Genomic DNA, 19,367 nt, shown 5'->3' on the forward strand with positions numbered 1-19,367 from the left:
ATTAGTATTTGTGGAAAATATAAGCTCGTGATTTTACGTTGCATTTACATAAAAAAACAAGAAAAAGTGCTACAAAATTTGACGCTTAATTTATTAGTATTGGGTGTCATTATGCATTCATTTTATTACTTTAGTATTATTTTATTTAATGAGAACTACTTACAAAGTATTTTAAATTTTCCCGCGACACCACTTTGATATTAAACTGAGTAAGTAACTAGATATGTTAAGTTGGCAACGCTGCGAAATCTTGTTACAATTAGTAGGCAAGTTCGGTATTGACATGTAGATGCTCTAGATATATCTCTTTGTCTTTTCATCCCTTACAATTAGAAAAGAACAAAACACATCTGGAGCGTCTAGATGATAATACCGAACTTGTCTAGTGTCGTCTATTCTAATTTCTAATTTTCTAACCACAAAAACAGAATATGCGTCAGCTAGGAAGAATAGACAATTGTTAGTTTGTTCATTTGTAATATATTTAATATAATTTGTTGCTGTTGTTGAATAGTTGGAAATAAAAATCATGCCTGGACAAGGTAAAGAAATGAATGAGGTATCAAAGGCAAAAATTGAACCAAAGGATGAAATTTTGCCAGGTTATCCAACTATTGAACATTTCACAAAGGTATGAAAATATAAATTTTGAGTTTTTGTGAAATTACTCGTTAATTATTCGTTCTAGGAAGGTTATAAAATTTTAATGGAAGCCATAAAAAATTCAAATTCGCTTCCTAATGGGAAAGATTATAATTTTTATAATACTTTTGATTCTTTCACTAATATTATGAATGAAGAAGGAAACGCTATCTTAAAGCAAATAAACTCTATCTTACGAAGTAATAATATAGAAGGAAATATTTGTAACAGAGTTTTAGAGGAAAAGACAGAACTTATGATAGAAGCAAATGATGTTATTCTTGATAGAGTTGCAAACAATATTGATGAGATGAATGGTATAAGGAAAATACCTATCGAACCTGTTTTAATCCAGACCGTCAGTGCACAGATACCCATCAATGGATCTTGGAATCGTGTTAATAATGCTACATTTTCAGTTAGTTCTTCTATTACTTCAGAGGTTCGTTAACTTAAAATTTGGCTCGTCAAACTGGCACACTCATACTAGATTCTTTTATTTTTAGCATTTTAAAAAGAATCAAAATGCAATTCGTTTACTTACAGCAAAGAATATTTTGAGACCCCAAAAATTTTTTAAAGATAAAATTGTCAACAGCTGTAAATACCCTTGGGAACCCAGGATAAAAGAAAAACCAAATTCATTGAAACCATTGGCTATATTTTTGGAAGAAACTGAAAATGGGGAAGAGTAAGTGTATATTATTAAGCTATAAATTTCGAGGACTATTATTAAATATTTTAGGTATTCCCATCCGTATGAGTTTGAGTTGGATAAATTTGTTCCTTTACAAGATCAATTAAAAAAAGTTACCCCAACAAGGCCACTTAAAGTTGAAGATACTCCTTTAATTGAAATTCAGAGTGATGAACAAATCAATGAATTACTTGAAACATTAAGAAACTGCAAAGAATTTGCAATTGATTTAGAACATCATTCCTATAGATCTTTTATGGGCATAACTTGTCTTATGCAAATATCCACAGCTGAAAAAGATTATCTAATAGATACTTTAGCTTTACGTGACAAATTGTGGATATTGAATGAAGTATTTACAAAATCATCTATCGTAAAAGTAAGTTATACAATCAGCATAGATTTTTATTTTCTGTAATCCCCAGATTCATTGGAAAATTTAATTGAATCCTTGCATATCTAGATGAAAATTTTATATTTTTCCTGTTAATATGTTTATCTCTAAAATCTGCAAGCGATAGATTTGAAGGAAAACGTGTGGAAAACCAATTAATATATACATAATGATTTTTATTGAGGGAAAGTAGTATTTGACAATAAATTACATTTTAGATTTTTCATGGAGCTGATATGGATATACAGTGGCTACAAAGAGATTTATCACTTTATGTTGTTAATATGTTCGATACATATCAAGCAGCAAAACAGTTAGGGTACTCTGGACTATCGTTGGCTTATTTAATGCAGCGATTTTGTAATTTTATGCCCAACAAACATTTCCAACTAGCAGATTGGAGAATAAGACCATTACCTGAGGAACTGAAAGCCTATGCTAGAGAAGATACCCATTATTTAATTTACATATATCACATGTTGAGAAACGAGCTGTTGGATAAAGCCAATGGCCAGAACCTGTTACTGTCTGTTATAAATAATAGTACAAAGATTTGTAAAAAAGTAAGTTAATATGTAAAAACACGAAATACTTAGTTTCATTAACTTTATCTTTTATTCTAGAGGTATTTTAGACCTGTCCTCAGAGATGACAGTCATTTAGACTTTTATAGAAAGAGTAAAAGGCTCTTTGATAACAGACAATTATATGCTCTGAAGGAACTGTATAAGTGGAGGGATCAGATTTCAAGAGAAGAAGATGAAAGTACTGGGTAAGCTAGAATAATTTATGTTCACTATTTTATCATTTTATTTCTCAAGTATTCCTTTCTCAAATTTGTGTACTGTTATTCTCCAGGGTGATTCATTAGTATTGCCACAGACAATATAGTTTCGCTCCAGACCGTACCTGGAATAGGAAGCAGTTTTAAATTTCCGAATTTTAGATAAGAGTTACACTACCAGCAGAATTTTAGGAAGATTCAAATGCAGCGAACGGCATTCCCAGACCATGCTTACGTGTATCCTAGCATCACATAAACAGTTTGGCGATGTTGTCACACGTACTCACTGATTTATTTTGTACACTTTATTTATCAATGCCTATTTTTTATGGTACTGTGTTTGCTTATGTAAATGTATGATGTAGGTATTGATAAAAATGTTTCAAATAATGAACGAATACCTATATAGTCAACTTCAGACGATCGGATTTTCTGCAGCAGTGTCACAGTTATATTATTTAATCATAATTTGGTTAGTTAGCTACTATTTTAATTTTTTGGTATTGAAATACTGCACAAAATATATTTCCAAATAAACAAATTCATAATGATATTAGCTAGTAATATAATTTTTTTAATATTTGATGATGCCATAATTTTTATAAATTTATTTCATATACAAAGTGAGTTATTAGTACGTTGTGGAATGTAGGTACAGGGTTTGTGTTTGTATTTTGACACCCACTTACAGCTTTAATCATTATAGATAGAAAAAAACGTTCAATACAAATGTAGGATCTTTATTATTTTTTGATATCAAATAAAATACACGTTTAAAATAGAAAAATATTAAAAAAATTAAAATACATTTTTATTGAAATAACAAATAACTATTTTTATAACTAACCTTTATACATATATTTTGAATCGAGTGCAAAAGGTTTGAAGTCGGTATGTTGAAAAAATAATTCGGAACCAAAAGTGTGTGACGTCATACAGTAAAAAGGTCTTGAAACTCGGAAATGATGTGTTGAATTGAAGAAATAATTAAAAAAAATCTCCCCCACACCTCTGTTACTGGCTGTTCCTCTTACGTGAATGCAAAAGGTTGAAAGTCTATATGTCGAAAATAAATTTTGGAAATAAGAGGGTGTGACGTCATACAATAAAAAAGCCTTATAACCCCTCTAGCTCTGATACTACGTTCTATGTTGTATGTAAAAGGTCCGAAGTCTGTATGTAAAAAAACAAAAAAGTTAGTGAAAATTGCAACAGCAGTACTGAAGGCATTACCTTATCTCTACCACCCATTAAGGTTTCAACAATTTTATTAAATAAAAAATTAAGATATTTAAGGAATTTTTTTTGAACACCCTGAGTCATAGATATGAGTACTACCAATGGCATCTGTCATATGCAACATTTGTATCAAGAATTACTTTATTTTTATTATTTTACCTATTTGGTAATATCAATGATAAGAGAGCATTACCCATCTAAGGATACACGGTATATTTATTGGTTAGCCATATTTATTTACTGGCATGATCTTTTACATGATAAAATACAGAATATTCAGTAAAAAATATGGATTCGCTACATTTTTACACAACCTATAATAATGCATTTTTTTAACATGGGCGTTAATATCGTACCAAACAGGAAGTCGACGCATAAATCTAAAAACATTAATTTCAAGTTTTTGAATTCTCCCATTTCAAGGTGAATTTATATAAAATAAATAATTAAATTCATAGTTTAAATCTAACTTGATTTATTTTATTTATACTCCAGTCGGCAGAGGCCGAAAAGTTACTGTTGGTGACATTTTCTTGATAACTCGGAAATAACTACACAGGTCTACTTTAAATGATGAGTATAATAACAGGCTAATTCGCTGACAAAGTATTTTATCAGGAAAAAAAGTTATTAACAATTTAATCGTGAAAAAAATTTTTTTTACTAGTTTTCTTTAAATAACTCAGCGGGATGACTTTGTACGAAAAAATGCTTAGGACAAGATTTTGTTCGTAATAAAAATAGCTACAAAATGGCGGTGGTCCGATTACGAAATTTGCAATAACAAAGCCGTGAGATTGAAAAAACGGTTTAAAACACCAATTTTTTTAAGTTGCTGTAAAAATGTCAATTATAAACAAAAAGTGATAAAACTTTCGAAAACTATAGTTCAATATATATGCAATAATGACGCTAAAGCCGAAAATCAGGATAGCAAAACTTTTTGTTCTATAAGGTGTTATACATTTATCGGCATCTGAAACTCGAAACTTTGCCAAATTTGTTCGAAGCTTTACTGACACTTGAAATTTGGTACACACATAGTGTAAATATGCAGAAACTAAAAGCAATTTGCAAAGTTCAAGTATCTTCATTTTTGCAGTTTTGGTAAGGTTTTATACGTCACCCTAGTTTTATATGTTGGACGAATATTCATGTATATTTATAAAATATTCCATTATGGTAGATTAGCCAGCATAATTACCTACAATTTAAAAATATATATATTTTCATCGTTTAGATCCTAAGCTACTTAACATTTTGCGCCTGTTAGCCGTAGTCGTACATTATTCAACATAATTAACATAAAACAAAATCGTACGTGTGGGGTAAACGTACTTGAAATATTTTAATGGAAAACTGACTTCCATATATTTCTGTTTTTTTTTAGGCACATATGTTTATTATTATGTTCCTTATTTTAATATTTTTGTTCATGAGGTAGGCTCATAAATGTGACAAAATATCTGATGTGACAGGGACTGTCTCCGTACAAAAAAATAGTCTGTTATTACTCCATGGGACCTGTAACTCATCATAGTTTTCGATGACGCAATCAACTTGTTAATAAAAAACTGAAATGATTTTTTTATGAAAATGTCATCCACATTTGTGGACACATCTTCACCTGAATTTTTTCACAGGTTTAATGAATCACCCTGTATACACATAAAAATTTCACAGTTTCAAATTTTGCGCACATAATTGAAATCTAAGGTACTTAATTTTATACATATTTGTGTCTTAAAAAAAAAATCTGAATTTGAAATTTATTATTCATAAAATATACTTTAAATTTATCCGTAGGTAGTTTTAAGTCGACTAATTTCTTAAGAACTGCATTTATATTTTGATTTTTGTTTGGACATTATTAATGCTGTGTGCCACCATCTTCACAATCACAAAATATATCTTATTCTGAACCTATACCCTATTATATTATTATTATATTCAAATTTAAAGCATTATGATTTTACTCAAAAACTAAGTTGATACCAAAATTTTATATATGTATAGGAAAGGTACAACAATTTGAAAAATCTATTTTGCTTTGATTTCTTTAAAAATAAAATCTGTTGAAGAAATATTATAAACTGTGAAGCTTATATTAATCGTTTGTAGAGTATCACAAAAAATGGAAAATATATATGAATGATATATCTATATCTTCTGGAAAAAATGCTTGGACACGTTGATTTTTATTTCTAAAACCCAATTTTTTAACAAACGTCACACTTCTGTATCTCAACTAGTGACAGAGTAAAAAGGTTAAATGAAAATACATATTAATAACAATAAGTTATTAAAGTAATTAAATAACAATAAGTATAACTTTTGAAAGGGTTTTTTTCCTCGACATGATATAATGGTAAAATAATTTTCAGATAGGTAGGTAAAAGTCAAGAAAAATTTTATATTTATTTACATATTTGTTTCATTTATTTATTAAGATAAGAAAAAATATTACATTATGATCATAAATAGCAACAGTGCAGTAAAGATTAAAGACATATATGAAACAAAAAATTACTTCTGTGAAGTTATTAAACAGGTTAGACTGCTGGAGAATACACCAATACCAGTATTGTATTTTATGACCTCCCCTTTTCAGGACACCCTGTGTATATTTAGTATTCATAACAAATTTATATCCTTTTTAATTTTTTTGTAGGTACGTTCTACCTAATCACATGTTGTTACAAATATCTGAGACCTTACCTAGAGAAATGCAAGGCATTTTGGCATGTTGTAGTCCTATTCCACCATTAGTAAGGGCTAATTTACTAGAACTCCATCAAATTATATTGAGAGCAAAAGAGCAGCCACTTGAAAAGGTATTTAGGTATTTTTAATGTCGCTTTTAATTGTAAATAATATGGAATAACTTTGCAGCCCATTATGAAGGAAGACACTAGAGCTCGTGGCACTACATTAAAAATTTCTAAAATAAATATAGACAGTCCTTTACATTGTCCACACGATTTGACAAAGTCAAATGAATTTCGCGATGACTTACCTACATTAATGGGTAATAATAGTGCTGCAAATTTATCGGAGTTAATTGACAAAAAGTTGGAAATTGAAAATACTCATTCTAGTCGTACGGTTTTCGATCCTCCTGACAATTCAAGTGAACAGGTATTTTTGCGAATCTCCAAATTGAGTACAATTAATAAGTAATTTGTAGGAAATAGATAGTGAAGCTTTAAAGAAAATTCACAGTATTGGTTTCCTGGGTCCATTTGAGCGTTATAAGTTAGTCAAACCATTTATTCAGGCAGAGGAGGAAAGACTGGCTTCTGAAAAATCTAAAAATGATGAACAAAAGAAATCCTCACAATCCGTTGATGTCATTGTGGTGGATAATCGCACTGATGAGGAACGTATAGAATCAGTAAGAGCAAAATTTATTTTTCTTACAAGAATGCCATTTGCACTGATTAAATTTTTTTTTTTTTAATTTACGTTTAATCTGAGTAAAAATATTTATAATTACAGATTAGAGAACATTTCCTTAGCTTAGCTAGAAAAGTAGTTCCAGTGGTAGAAGAAACAGAATTTAATCAATCCCTTGTTCAAATGGGAGGAAGTAAAAAAAGAAAGAGGGATTCCTCACTGGAAGATAATCTTGTTTGCTTTCCATCGACCAGTGTACAAACACCCATTCCAAATATTAATCCAGCAAATAGTGATATAAGAAAGAGAAAATCTATTGATTTACCACAAGAGACCAGCCCCAATAAAATTAAAAAAATTGATGGACAAAATCAAACATTTGTAAAGAAAAAGAACAGGAGGAAAAAGAAGGGCAAGAATCTAGCCAGTGCCACAAATCAGGATAAACAAACAAACCAGGAAAAGCACAATCAAAACCTGACTGATTTTAATAGTGTCGGCGATAGAAACAGATCTGAAAATCAGTCTAGTATCAGTGAAGAAAACTCATCTCGTGTTGATACAACTAGGGTTGATGGTATTAAAGGAAAACAAAAAAATAGAAAAAGGAAGTTCAAAATGCAGGCTCTAACCAATCCACAAAAACTAAACCCTGAGTTTACTCCTTTCGACTATGCATCGGTTGATTTTAGACAGTTTCAGGGTGGCGCTGAAATAATTCAGAAACAACAACAACTTAAAAGTTCTTTAAAATTTAAGGTATTTTGATCTTTCTGTTAAAAAATTATTTATTTTCTGTATATTTTTTTTTTAGAGAAGGCCACGAAATAACAAGAGTAACAATAATCGATCAATGACTTTTGGCAAAAGTGGGAAGAAATTGTGTTAGATTTTATTTGCAGAGCATTTCCTTTTCAGTTTTGTTTAAAATACTATTGTGTCTTAAGCAATGTGTTATTATTATTATTATTTTTGTAAATTTGTTACCCTTCTGCATTAATATAAATTTCAGTTGAAATTTTGATTTTTATTTATATAAAAGTTACATATTATATTAAAAAACAATTATAAAAGATCCCGATAAATAGTAAAAAATAATAATTTTAACTGTCAAAGTATTATTAACCATAATATTAGGGCTTTACTATAGTAAAACAATAAAATGGTACACAACAATTTCCATCTCTCCATTTCCAGTGGTTCCCAAAGTGTAAGAAGATGGAAAGGGGGTTGCTAAATGTTTCAAAGAATATATTAACATACATTTATGTTAAAAAAAAGTTAAAAGTAGATATGCTTATTTTTCACTATTCAGTAACTAATTTCTGCAGCATATTTTTTAGTTACAGTAAGGGCATCATGGTGGTAGCCAGGAGGAGGGGGGGGACAAGTTGCATTGTTGCAAAAAGTGTTTAGGTTTTGAAATTTTATATCGGTAGGTCGCTGTTTGTTTTTTTTAAAGAATCAAACGAAAAACTGAGAGTGTTTTTTTTTGAGGCCTCCATAGAGCTCACATCCCTGGGCCCACCCCTAGCAAAAATCCTAGCTACGCCCATAAATAGTGGCGGCATAAGACCTAAACTTAATGTAGGCAAGGTACATTTCGTGAGGCCCTCTGCTGGCGCAAGAAGAGGGGTTTTTAAAATAAATAGCACTTGAAATTGACAATTTTTTATTCATAAAGAAACAAAGAAACTTTTTACTTATACTTCTTTAGCACATTCAACAAAAATTAAAAAAAAGAAAAAAATAGAAACAGAAATTTTCTACTTTTAGTTTTACTGAACCCCTTAATGATTGGTTCGTAATTTATTTTAGATGCTATATCTGCTTCAATAGATAAAACTGCCAAAACTGAAAGTCTTTCCTGACCCATTGTATTAAATAATTTTTTAGAACAATCAATCTATAATGTAAATAACCAAAATCAACAGTCAATTACACAATTTCGTTCTTTGTCATATATAGGTAATATTTCAGATAAGTTTCGTAAGATTTTTAAAGATTTCTTCACTATTTCGTTTAAAACTAATAATTCTATTGGATATCTCATTTTAAATAATAAAGATAAAATTGATAATAAAAATAATGCAGGTGTGTATCGACTTTCTTGTGACACTTGTAATGCAGTTTATATAGGTAGAACTTTTAGGAGTTTTGACATTAGATTAAAAGAACATTTACGCTGTCTTAGGCCTAATTCATCTGGTTTTTCACATTTTGCTAATCACTTACTTGAATTTAATCATAATTTTTCTCCAAACATTGGCTTTAGAATTTTGCATATTACTAATGATAAGGGACATTTTCTTAATAATTTAGAATTTTTTTAAATTCAGAAGTCTATGAAAAATAATAATTCTGGTACAATAAATACAGTAGTAGGTTTAAATTACTCACCAGTTTTTGCCGCACTTCTTCCTTAATTCTAGATTATGTTTGGTTAACATAAAAATTATTGTAGGTAAAGACATGTTTAACGATATTTTTGTAGATTTGAATCAACAGTTTTATTTACCTTTGGTATATACTATCCCATTTGTCATAATTTGCATTTCTGGTTGCCTACCTCCGTCACAGATGGTACTCTCTTATTTACCCAGTAGATGGTGTTTTCGTTAAATTGAAAAAACAACTTTGAAAAAATGTTATAAAAAATTTTGGCTTTCATTCTTCTCATTTTAAAATAAATTTTGTACTTGTAACTGTGTATTGTCATTGTCTACAGTATATGTTTTAGGGTGATTGCACCAGTTAAGGAACATTTAAGCCAAATTCGTTTTTGTATAATTCAAAACTAATATCAGAATTGTTCCTTTCAATGATGTTTTTTACCATCACATAGCTTAATATGTCTTTTATCTTTAACAATATGAAAGAATACTCCAAAATTTTATACAAAAATTGTAAAGAGTTTGTTAATTAAAAAGTACAAAATTACCAGTAAAGGAACAGTAATCTCTAGTAAATAAACAAAAAAAAGCCAGTAAAGGAACTAAGAAAATATATTATGGAAATATTATAATTTTAATCATTAATCTCAGAAACTTTAAACAAACCACGTGAATTTAATGGTATAGGCTCATTTATGGTATTCATTATAGCTGTTCGCTTATACCAAATTTGATCCGGCCTTTCTGGCCATCTCCAGTTTCCTCTATTGGTTTTCTCCATGGCCCTAATTTCATACTCCACATAATTATCAAATCCAGTTATGACTACAGGAAATATTTGTTTTTCGTAGGTTACTAGAACATAACTTCCTACGGTAAATAAAAAAAAAAAACAATAAAGAAACATACTTGAACCAGTAAAGGAATACCTATTAATGAAGTGTTCCCTTACTGGAATGAAGTAAGAAATAATAAGAACAGTCTACATACAATGAAACTACCAAAATGAGGCTGAATAATGTCAGAATGTGAATAATATTAAAATTCTAGTGAAGGAACACTATGTTCCTTAATTGGATTTTTTTTATTTCGAAGGTCCAGTAAAGAAACACTGAAAAATTAAAGAAATTGTAGGCAAAATTACTGTTTTGACCTAAAAAATAATTAATCTGAAATCCAAACATTGTTCTAGAACAGTTTTTATTCCTTTAAAATTAACACCAAAGCTAATAACTGAAAAGTAAGAAGAGCTCACTTTTTAAAGTTCTTAATTCTTGAGCAGTCAGACTTGGGTGTACCAATTTGCCCAGATTTCAAATGATAACTGTTATAAATTCACATGACCTACAGGCTAACCAACTTACATAACGGAAAATAAGATACCAACCTAATATTTAAAAAATAAGCGGAAATTTTAAATCACAGGGAATCCTTAATATTACTTAAAATATAGGCGAGTGTTCCTTTACTGGTGAGTGTTCCTCAATTGGTGCAATCACACTTTGTTTTTTAAAATTAAACGTTAGGAAGATATTATTAAGTATACAATTGATAAACTGGTTATTCAGATGAATTTTCCAAATTTTGCACAGAACCTTGTAAATGTGATATGTAAGTATGCACATATAGTTTTATTTATTAAAAGTTTAAAAAAAATGTATAACTCAGTGTATTTAGTTTTTAATGTAATAGAAGTTCATACTATAATATGCACCACTTACATATATCCCAAAAATTTTCACTAGATATGCATATTTAAATAAGTCGAAGATAAAAATGATTAAATTTACAATAATTAATATCAAATTCAATGTATAGTGTATTAAAAAATCCCGAATATTTATTATATACGATAATGTGGGGGCACACCATTTACAATTGGACCGCTAGAAGGATAGAGACGGAGAAATTTCAAATGTTGATTTGGCATTTGATTTGGCAATAGAAACGGCCCATTGACAGTTCATGTACGAACATTTAAAGAGAAAGAGAGAAACAGATTGGTTATCCCACAGATCACCTAGACTGGCTTATAGAGTGATTTTGGTGAAAACACATTGGAGCCTGATTTGGAGCCCAGCGCTCAGTCGTGTCCTAGCATTTGACGTGTACGCATCGCTGTGATTTCGATAATTAGACGTTCTATCAAGTGTATTGTAAAACATTGTATAAATAGAAGTGATCGAGTTGGTGAAGAGAGGCAAAAAGTTTCCTTCTTTAGGTAAGTAAAAAAAAAAGGAATATTGTACGCCATTTTTCGGTTAACGTCACAAGTTTCCAGGGTTAGCTTTATAATTTTGTTCGCCCACATAGTGTAGTGATTATCGTGATATTGTTATTATAAAATAATTAATGAATTACTGTAAAATATTTTTAGTAATTATTTACTTTATACGAGTCTTAAATTTTTATGAAATTTTACCAATTCCCGTCATTTCGAGATAGCTGAAAATTAATGAAATATTTTTTTCAATTAAAAAAATCGCAAACTAAACTAATTTTAGATTCAGTATTCGTACAGTCAATTAATTTTTATTAAAGATCGTGGTTGTTTGACGTATCCATCTCGAGATGTCGTAGTAATATGCTAAGAAACATAAAAATTAATAAAATTATTAAATAATGATGAAAGCAGAACACCTACGCTACAGAAAAATAAAATTGTTTATCATGTATTAAAAAACTTTCTGAATGTGAACAAATTTGAAAATTTGCATGAACATCAATTTGATAATTTGCCTAACAATTGTAATCATTTAATAGAACTTATATGGGCTGAATGTGAAAAGTATATCGATGTACGAATAAATCATGAAGTCTAATTATTTAATTCCGTAAAATCTACGAAAAGGCAAATATTAAATAAATTAATATTATTTAGAGGACAATAAATATATTTAAATTATTTTGTAGTTTTATTTAATATAACACTAAAATATACTATTTTCTGAATTACAAACTTAAAATTGAATATTTATCATAAGATGCAATATAATATCTAATATGTAATAAAAATAACTGGGGGTTATAACTGGCGGGTTAACTGAGACATGTGTGAGCCACTACCTCAGAATGCTTTTCACGTTCACGTTACGATAATAGTATACTGTTAGCTTTATTGTTATCGTGCGGATGTTACGTAATTAATTCCTATCTGTTAGTGCTTATGGTGGTGTATTGTAGATAATTTAATTTATTGTTTTTTAAGAAATAATTCGTACGCCTATGTCCCGGACATTCATAACCAAGCAGACACCTCAACCTTCTGCAGATCGGGTATTTTAATGATCTTTTTGCAATAACCATGCATTCCCACTAAGCAAAAAACCTCTGCAAGTAATGTTAAATAAGTTTACTCAAGAATTAGAACCTCGCTTGTGACTTCTTGTGCGAAGCTTATTAACCTCCAACAGAGGCACAAATGTCAGCCACAGATCACATACTATATATGACTTGTAAACCTACTGAAATACTGCTAACACACTAGAATTTAAATAGGTTAAAAGTTACTTTTTGCGCACATCGCCCTGGTAAATTTTTTAATGCTTACATTGTAGTGGTATATAATACTTCGCTATAATTTTTTTTTTAGCGATTCTTTGTTGTGATGTAAAATATATACAATTGTTATGAAATTTCGCAGTGTAAATGTTAATTCTTATAGTAATAAATTTGCAATTAATAATATTAATACACTTTAGTAAAAATAGGTAGTTACCCCGTAGGTCCAGAGGATATCACATACAGTTATCTTAAAGATAACTGTACACTACTTCTGCATGATGTCGTAACTTTATCGTTCTATAGGGTGAAAATAAGAAAAAAATTTACCTAAAAATAACATCATAGATTCATTCCACACCTTTTAGAAATTTCAATATTTTTGAAAGTTTTTCATAATCATCCTTAAAATATTAAGATTTCAAGAAAATGTCAAATATAAATTTATACTAATTATTGTTGTGGTTAAACTCGCTCACATTACAAACATCCAAGGACATCATTTCACTTATAAGAAAATAAAATGATTACATAAAACAGATAATGCAAATTTAGGAGCGTTTTTATAAAAAAAAATCACAAATATTTTAAAGGAAAAATATATTCATATACAGAGTGACCCATTAGTGTAACAAAGTTCAGCTCACTTACGGTTAACCTAATAAACAAGTGTTTTTAAAAAAAGTTTGCACCAGATCAAATTTCTCACATTTTAGATTATATAGGATGCTCCATAACGTTATTATTTAAAGTGGAGCATCCTGTACATTATATTGAATTTACATCTTTTCTTGGATTTAAAGACCACTTTGATAAGTATATAATGAATCTAAAAGTCAAATAAGTTTGCTGTTGTTGAAATAAAATAAAAGAAAGACGTTTACTGCCTTCAAAGCTATCAAATACAAAAATTTTTCCATATCCGTAAAATATAAATATATATCCGATCAGGTTAACGGCATAAATTAAGGGAATGTCAACCAGCCGCTTACGTCATAAGTCTAAGTTAACGGCAGCCCTTAAACATCTAAAGTTGGAAGTATATTATTTTTTTCCCCTTTACTTTCCTCCCTTATTCTTCTTTGCTTCGAATTTCGTAGCCAATCCTTGACATGGACATCAAAATCCTTCTTAGATATTTCAAACTTTTTATAAACAGCATCTACAAAGAGATACAAGTTGACTTGAAATTTTATACCAAGAAACTATTAAAGTACTACATTTTAAGAATAGATTTATAAAGTATATACTGGAATTTGAAGTGCTTAATAAAATGTTAGAGTATTGCATCACGAGAGACTTAGCTTAATGGGAGATAGAGAATGCCTAGTATAACCAGAATCGCTATTAGAAATACCAGTTATGACATAAAAAAATTAACTGTTACTTACGGTACTCCTGTCCAGGAACACAATTCACCCAGCTGGTTGGTGAAAACAGTTTTCAAAAGTCGACAGACAAAATCCTTTGGCCCATTGCCACCAACATTTTCCAAATCCTTCACCTAAAAAATAAAAAACAGGATAGAACATAACGAAAGATAATAGTTTTAAACTCAGGTATGGGATTGTGAAGAAATAGGTATACCAACTAATATCTCTATTTTACCACTATTTTAGAACAGTCACTTTCAGTAATAAATAGTATACAGGATGTTCCTTAATGACGTGCTAATATTTCATTTTATGATGAAAAGTTTATATGAACATATGTCTACAACGACTTAATTTTTTTGCAGGGCTCGGAATTTTTTTTTATATCGAATTTTTTTTTCGCCAATACCATGCTGATGATGATGTGTATAAAAACGTCATTTATTCCAGGATAACTAAGATTTATGTGTGCAAAAATTATTTGGCTATACCACACTGCTAATTTAGACAATCAGAACTTTATTGTTTTAATAAAAAATGGTGCTTCTGGCGAGTAAAATGCAAGAGACCTGCTTTCCTGTATGTATACTTGATAAAAAGTTCTGCGTGTATTTAAAATGAGATTGCCATGAAGGAAGTTAACATTTCATGTACATGGTGTCCAGAAAATAAAAAATATGAAAATGTCAGAGTAATAAACTACCTTTATTTTTACATTTCGGAAAAGTTATTTGCTATTAAAAGTTCCAAAAGAACTTCCATTTGCAGCAAAATTGGCACTTTGATTTAAAAAAAATCATGTCCATGGTTAGAGTAAAAGTAAAAACTTTATTTTATATTTTACAGAAAAAAGAACATACGATAATAAATAAAAATAAAAATAGCAACATTTTCAGTTTTTCCAACTTTTACACGTACACACTCTACTCTGTCGTTTGTAAATAATCGAAGTGAGCAAATTTTGCTCCAAATGGAAATTTTTTTGAAACATTTAATTCCGAATAAGTATTTCTAGTGACACATTTCTAATAGCTGTTTTACATTGACAATTTATTCAACAATAAATTGACGAAGTTCTTCATGAATTAATTCACGAATTTATTGGTAAACAGTATTGTTTTATACTGCTACAGACTTTGTCAAGTTTTTTGATGCATGAATCAGTTCTACCAACGAATCAAAGAAGCAAATAAATTTTAAAAATGTCACCTTTCCACTCATAATTGTAGTGATACAACAGCGGTACCGTTTTGACACATATTATATAAATATTAGTTTTTGTAAGTAACAAATCAGTAAAAACAATGCGAAATTAGTACGACGCCACACAATTACTTGCTCTGAGGCTGGAAATCTGTTGAGTTGGTGCTTCTGAACTTCACAAAGAAATTGACGAAAATTAGAACATGTTCTAATTCGTCAAGAACTTGATGAATAAATTCATGAAGTTATTTGACAGCAGATTAGGTGCATTACACTTGTACAATTTCTTGATGAAGCGACTTCATGAATTAATTGATCAATAAATTGTCAATGTAAAACAGCTATAAAAGAGCAAAAGTAAGGGTAGTTTACTTTTTTTTCACATTTTTTTTATTTTCTGGACGTCCTGTATATAAAATGTCAATTTTGTTCATGGCCACTTTATTTTAAATACAAGCAAAACTTTTTATAAAGACTTTTTTGTAAAATGCAAAATAAAAAGGTGTTTCCTATCATTCACTCTAACCGTGAACATACTGTATGCAATTAATTCATTAATACATTTTTTTTTTATTTTGACTTCCAAAGTTGCGTCAGAAACAGAAGGGTAAGTTTCGATAGAAAACTAAAGGACTTATTTGAAAAAAAATCCTATTATCTGTTATATACTTACAAATAGTGCAAGAAATGTTTTGTCTGCCAGTTTTCCTTCCAGAGACATTATGTCTTCTAAGTTACCCAAAGGGAGATCAAATGCAAAAGGCTCTAGTGAGGATTTTTCCTTTTGACACTGCCCCATTAATTCTTCAAGCATTAACTTGTGTTCACTCAAGATTTCAATAATTTTATCAAACTTTTCTTCAAGACGATCAACTTTTGCTGCTGAACGACCTAAACAAAAAATATTCAAGTTTTAGACCTGGTACAATGTACCTTTAAGTTCAGTGTCGAAATGAATACTTAGTTGTGACATAATAGTCCATTATCCAATGATAATGTAATGATGACCATTAAAACACAAGCATGATAAGTAGGATATGAAACGACTATAGACAAGTTTCGTATATTTCATGCGAGTATTATTGGCCATTACATGAGAGTTGCATATACTATTTCTGCTACGACCATTTACAAGTTATTTTTAAAAGAATGCAATTTCCTTGTGACAGACCTGTAAAAATAACACTATTTTCACAGGTCTTCTTGGTTAAAAAAATAATAAGAAGAAAAAAAACAGTTTCATAATGAAAAACTGTATCATAATGCTCCTCATTATAAAACCGATAAAGTGACACCACCTTAATTTGCATATTTTGAAACGGGAGTAAGAAAACATTATAAAATTGGATTGAATTAAATTTCAACGTAAACAAAAAAGTTGAAATGAAAACTTAAAACAAATTGGGATTCGACTCATTTTCTATATAGGTATTCTCCAAAGTTATTGATTTAGTTTACCTGAAGATGATATTTCATCTGCATCAGAGAGTACACCTAACTCGGTCAAGAGTGTTTCTTCAGAATTCACAGATTCAAGATTAGTAGGTTCTACTATATCTATATGATTCTGCCGATTACTAATAACAGTATTCACATAATGTTCCCCAGGTAAAAACGAGTTCATTCTCTCTACTGTTACGGGTGCAACACAATTATTCATACTTTCCAATGTAGGTGGAAATTCATATTGATCTAAAAAGAAAGATAGATGAATTCTAAATTTAGCTTAACCTGCATGGTGACAATTCGTCACAATTGTTTATTAATAGAGGACAATTTTCTGAAAATTTGTTCAATTCACGGTATATATAAATGACTCTAAGAGCAACAATACTTCGATTTGTATTCAAGGTAGCTACATACCCTTGTCCATTCTTCTCCTCGGCACGGATGTATCAGGGCTATAATAATCCTTCGGTTTTGGAGCGCGAAATCCTTTTCCAAGCTGCTCATCATCAGTACTAACTTCTTTTTTGCTCCTTTTTTTTGCTTCTTTTAATGAATCTGTATGCATAAAAAAGGGAACATAAGAGCTGAATTATTTACTTTAAAATAATATTACCACAAATTATTTCAACTTCTACAGAATGCCAAGGCCAATCGTCTTGAGGCTGAACATTTTTTGCTGTATAAATGCAACTATTTTTTGGTGGCCATCGACAAAATTTTCTGTCTTCCGACAATCATGATACAGGTATCTCTTGAACACTTTTAAAAGTGTCACTAGATTCTTTTGTGAAGACAACCACTGCATACATGATGGATACTTTATAACTAAATTTATGAGATATACATTACATTTTCACTCTCGTCTATGCATTACATCAAAAGTTAACAAAACATCAACAGTCAATTATAAATTATAGAGAATATGATTCTGGATTACAAAATAAGTAGTTACTGTTGGAAACAAGAATAATATGTAATTTATTATATTAATTTTCACAACCATACAAATGTAACAGAGCAATACATAACAATTTATTATTTGCTACACTGTCATTGAAAGGTAAAAGTACACATTTACAGTAAATATCTGATATTGAAATTTGTAAAAAATCTGATGAATATGATGTATTTATAACATAAATATCTATCATTTTAGAATCAAATGGCATAAGAAAAAACGATTCACAGTTCAAAATTTGTTTGCCATTTATTTCAAATACATTATCGCCATTATCTAATATATCTGTAATAAATACAACTTTTTTATCTTTTAAAAGAACACAGTTATCTGGATGTTTATTAGTTAGAGTAAAATTTTGAAATTTTAATTCTTTTTTTAACTTATTACTTACACCTAAATAGGGAAATTTACATTTTGGATTTTGGATAGGTAATTCTTCTCTTACAAATTTGCTGTAAAGGTTTTTGAGTTTTTCTAATTTTTTTTAAAAGAGTATATAAAAAATTCTCATATTTAAAAGAGCTGAATGAATCTAATGGTCCATGCTTTTTAACATCTTCACTAATGTGTATTAAATTGTGTACATTGTACGACACATTTTCTGGCTTATAAAACATACCATAATTTTTAACAAAGTTTATCAATAACTTCTTGGCATATTCATTATATTCCTGACACAAGTCCATAGATAACAGTCTGATTGCACAACATAATGTCAAAAAGTGTATATATTTTTGTTGTGGCAGAATGTCTTTGAGGGTGACCATGCCAAGGTACAGTAAAAACAGCCTAAATTCCGTGGCTTTCCACCTATCCACTTCTAGCAGAGACCTAGGTTTTCTTTCAAATTCCACAGGAATATAAGATTTTAAAGAAACAAAAAAAGTACTAATTTTATCTAGCACAACTTTCGGAAATCTTTGGGAAATATCACCTTTAACCCAAAATTGAAGAAGTCTTTTAGTCACTCCCAAGCATACAAGATGCATGTAATCCAGTACTAATTGAGATACCATATCTATATGTAGGTTTTCTAAAATTGACGTTCCCTTGTGATATTCTTCTTGTATTTTATTTTTAAATGACTCGTCTGTTCTTAAGGAATTATTTACTTCTGGAAAAGTTACACGTCTTTCGATATAATCACCCTCCTGAGTACACTTTGTGCATCCAAAATATCCTGTATGGTTTTTTACACAGATAAGAAAAGCTTTTGCTGGTGCATCACATATGATGCATTTTAATTTAACTTGTATATGACTTTCTTTCCATATTATTCCCTGGTTTAAAATTGTATAAGCTTCATGAACAAATGGTTCCATCAAAGAATTCGCA

At 29.5% G+C, this 19,367-nt stretch overlaps 2 protein-coding genes across 3 annotated transcripts in view; one reads left to right on the plus strand and one right to left on the minus strand.

Annotated features, from left to right (window-relative positions):
* The first annotated feature begins 315 nt into the window (after positions 1–315).
* On the plus strand, positions 316–8,141 carry LOC108911017 (exosome component 10). The gene is made up of 11 exons (XM_018715828.2): positions 316–631; positions 689–1,084; positions 1,149–1,333; positions 1,388–1,718; positions 1,952–2,296; positions 2,357–2,505; positions 6,428–6,590; positions 6,649–6,894; positions 6,944–7,150; positions 7,255–7,911; positions 7,967–8,141. The coding sequence occupies exons 1-11, from the start codon at positions 530–532 to the stop codon at positions 8,039–8,041; spliced, it is 2,856 nt and encodes a 951-aa protein (XP_018571344.1). The 5' UTR covers positions 316–529; the 3' UTR covers positions 8,042–8,141.
* A 5,488-nt stretch (positions 8,142–13,629) lies between these two features.
* LOC111691871 overlaps positions 13,630–19,367 on the minus strand; it is an 11,111-nt gene continuing 5,373 nt past the window's right edge. The window contains exons 1-6 of one of the 2 annotated variants that reach the window (XM_023455291.1): positions 18,652–19,017; positions 17,486–17,626; positions 17,081–17,314; positions 16,296–16,513; positions 14,438–14,550; positions 13,630–14,208 (exon numbers count right to left, since the gene is read on the minus strand). In XM_023455291.1, the coding sequence (XP_023311059.1) occupies positions 14,196–14,208; positions 14,438–14,550; positions 16,296–16,513; positions 17,081–17,314; positions 17,486–17,626; positions 18,652–18,799 (867 nt within the window). In that variant the 5' untranslated portion in view covers positions 18,800–19,017 and the 3' untranslated portion in view covers positions 13,630–14,195. Of the gene's footprint in view, positions 14,209–14,437; positions 14,551–16,295; positions 16,514–17,080; positions 17,315–17,485; positions 17,627–18,651; positions 19,018–19,367 lie in introns of those variants that run through there. The other variant, XM_023455292.1, reaches the window with a different exon arrangement.

Source organism: Anoplophora glabripennis, unplaced genomic scaffold (genome assembly GCF_000390285.2).
Source record: "Anoplophora glabripennis isolate ALB-LARVAE unplaced genomic scaffold, Agla_2.0 scaffold556, whole genome shotgun sequence".
NCBI classification, from domain to species: domain Eukaryota; kingdom Metazoa; phylum Arthropoda; class Insecta; order Coleoptera; family Cerambycidae; genus Anoplophora; species Anoplophora glabripennis.

What these genes read in the sequence shown, in the direction of transcription:
- LOC108911017 (XM_018715828.2), top strand. Translation starts at nt 530, where the DNA reads ATGCCTGGACAAGGTAAAGAAATGAATGAGGTATCAAAGGCAAAAATT. An exon ending in CAAAATCATCTATCGTAAAA is followed by an intron (nt 1,719 to 1,951) that starts GTAAGTTATACA and finishes ATTACATTTTAG; the next exon opens with ATTTTTCATGGAGCTGATAT. An exon ending in AAGAGCAGCCACTTGAAAAG is followed by an intron (nt 6,591 to 6,648) that starts GTATTTAGGTAT and finishes ATAACTTTGCAG; the next exon opens with CCCATTATGAAGGAAGACAC.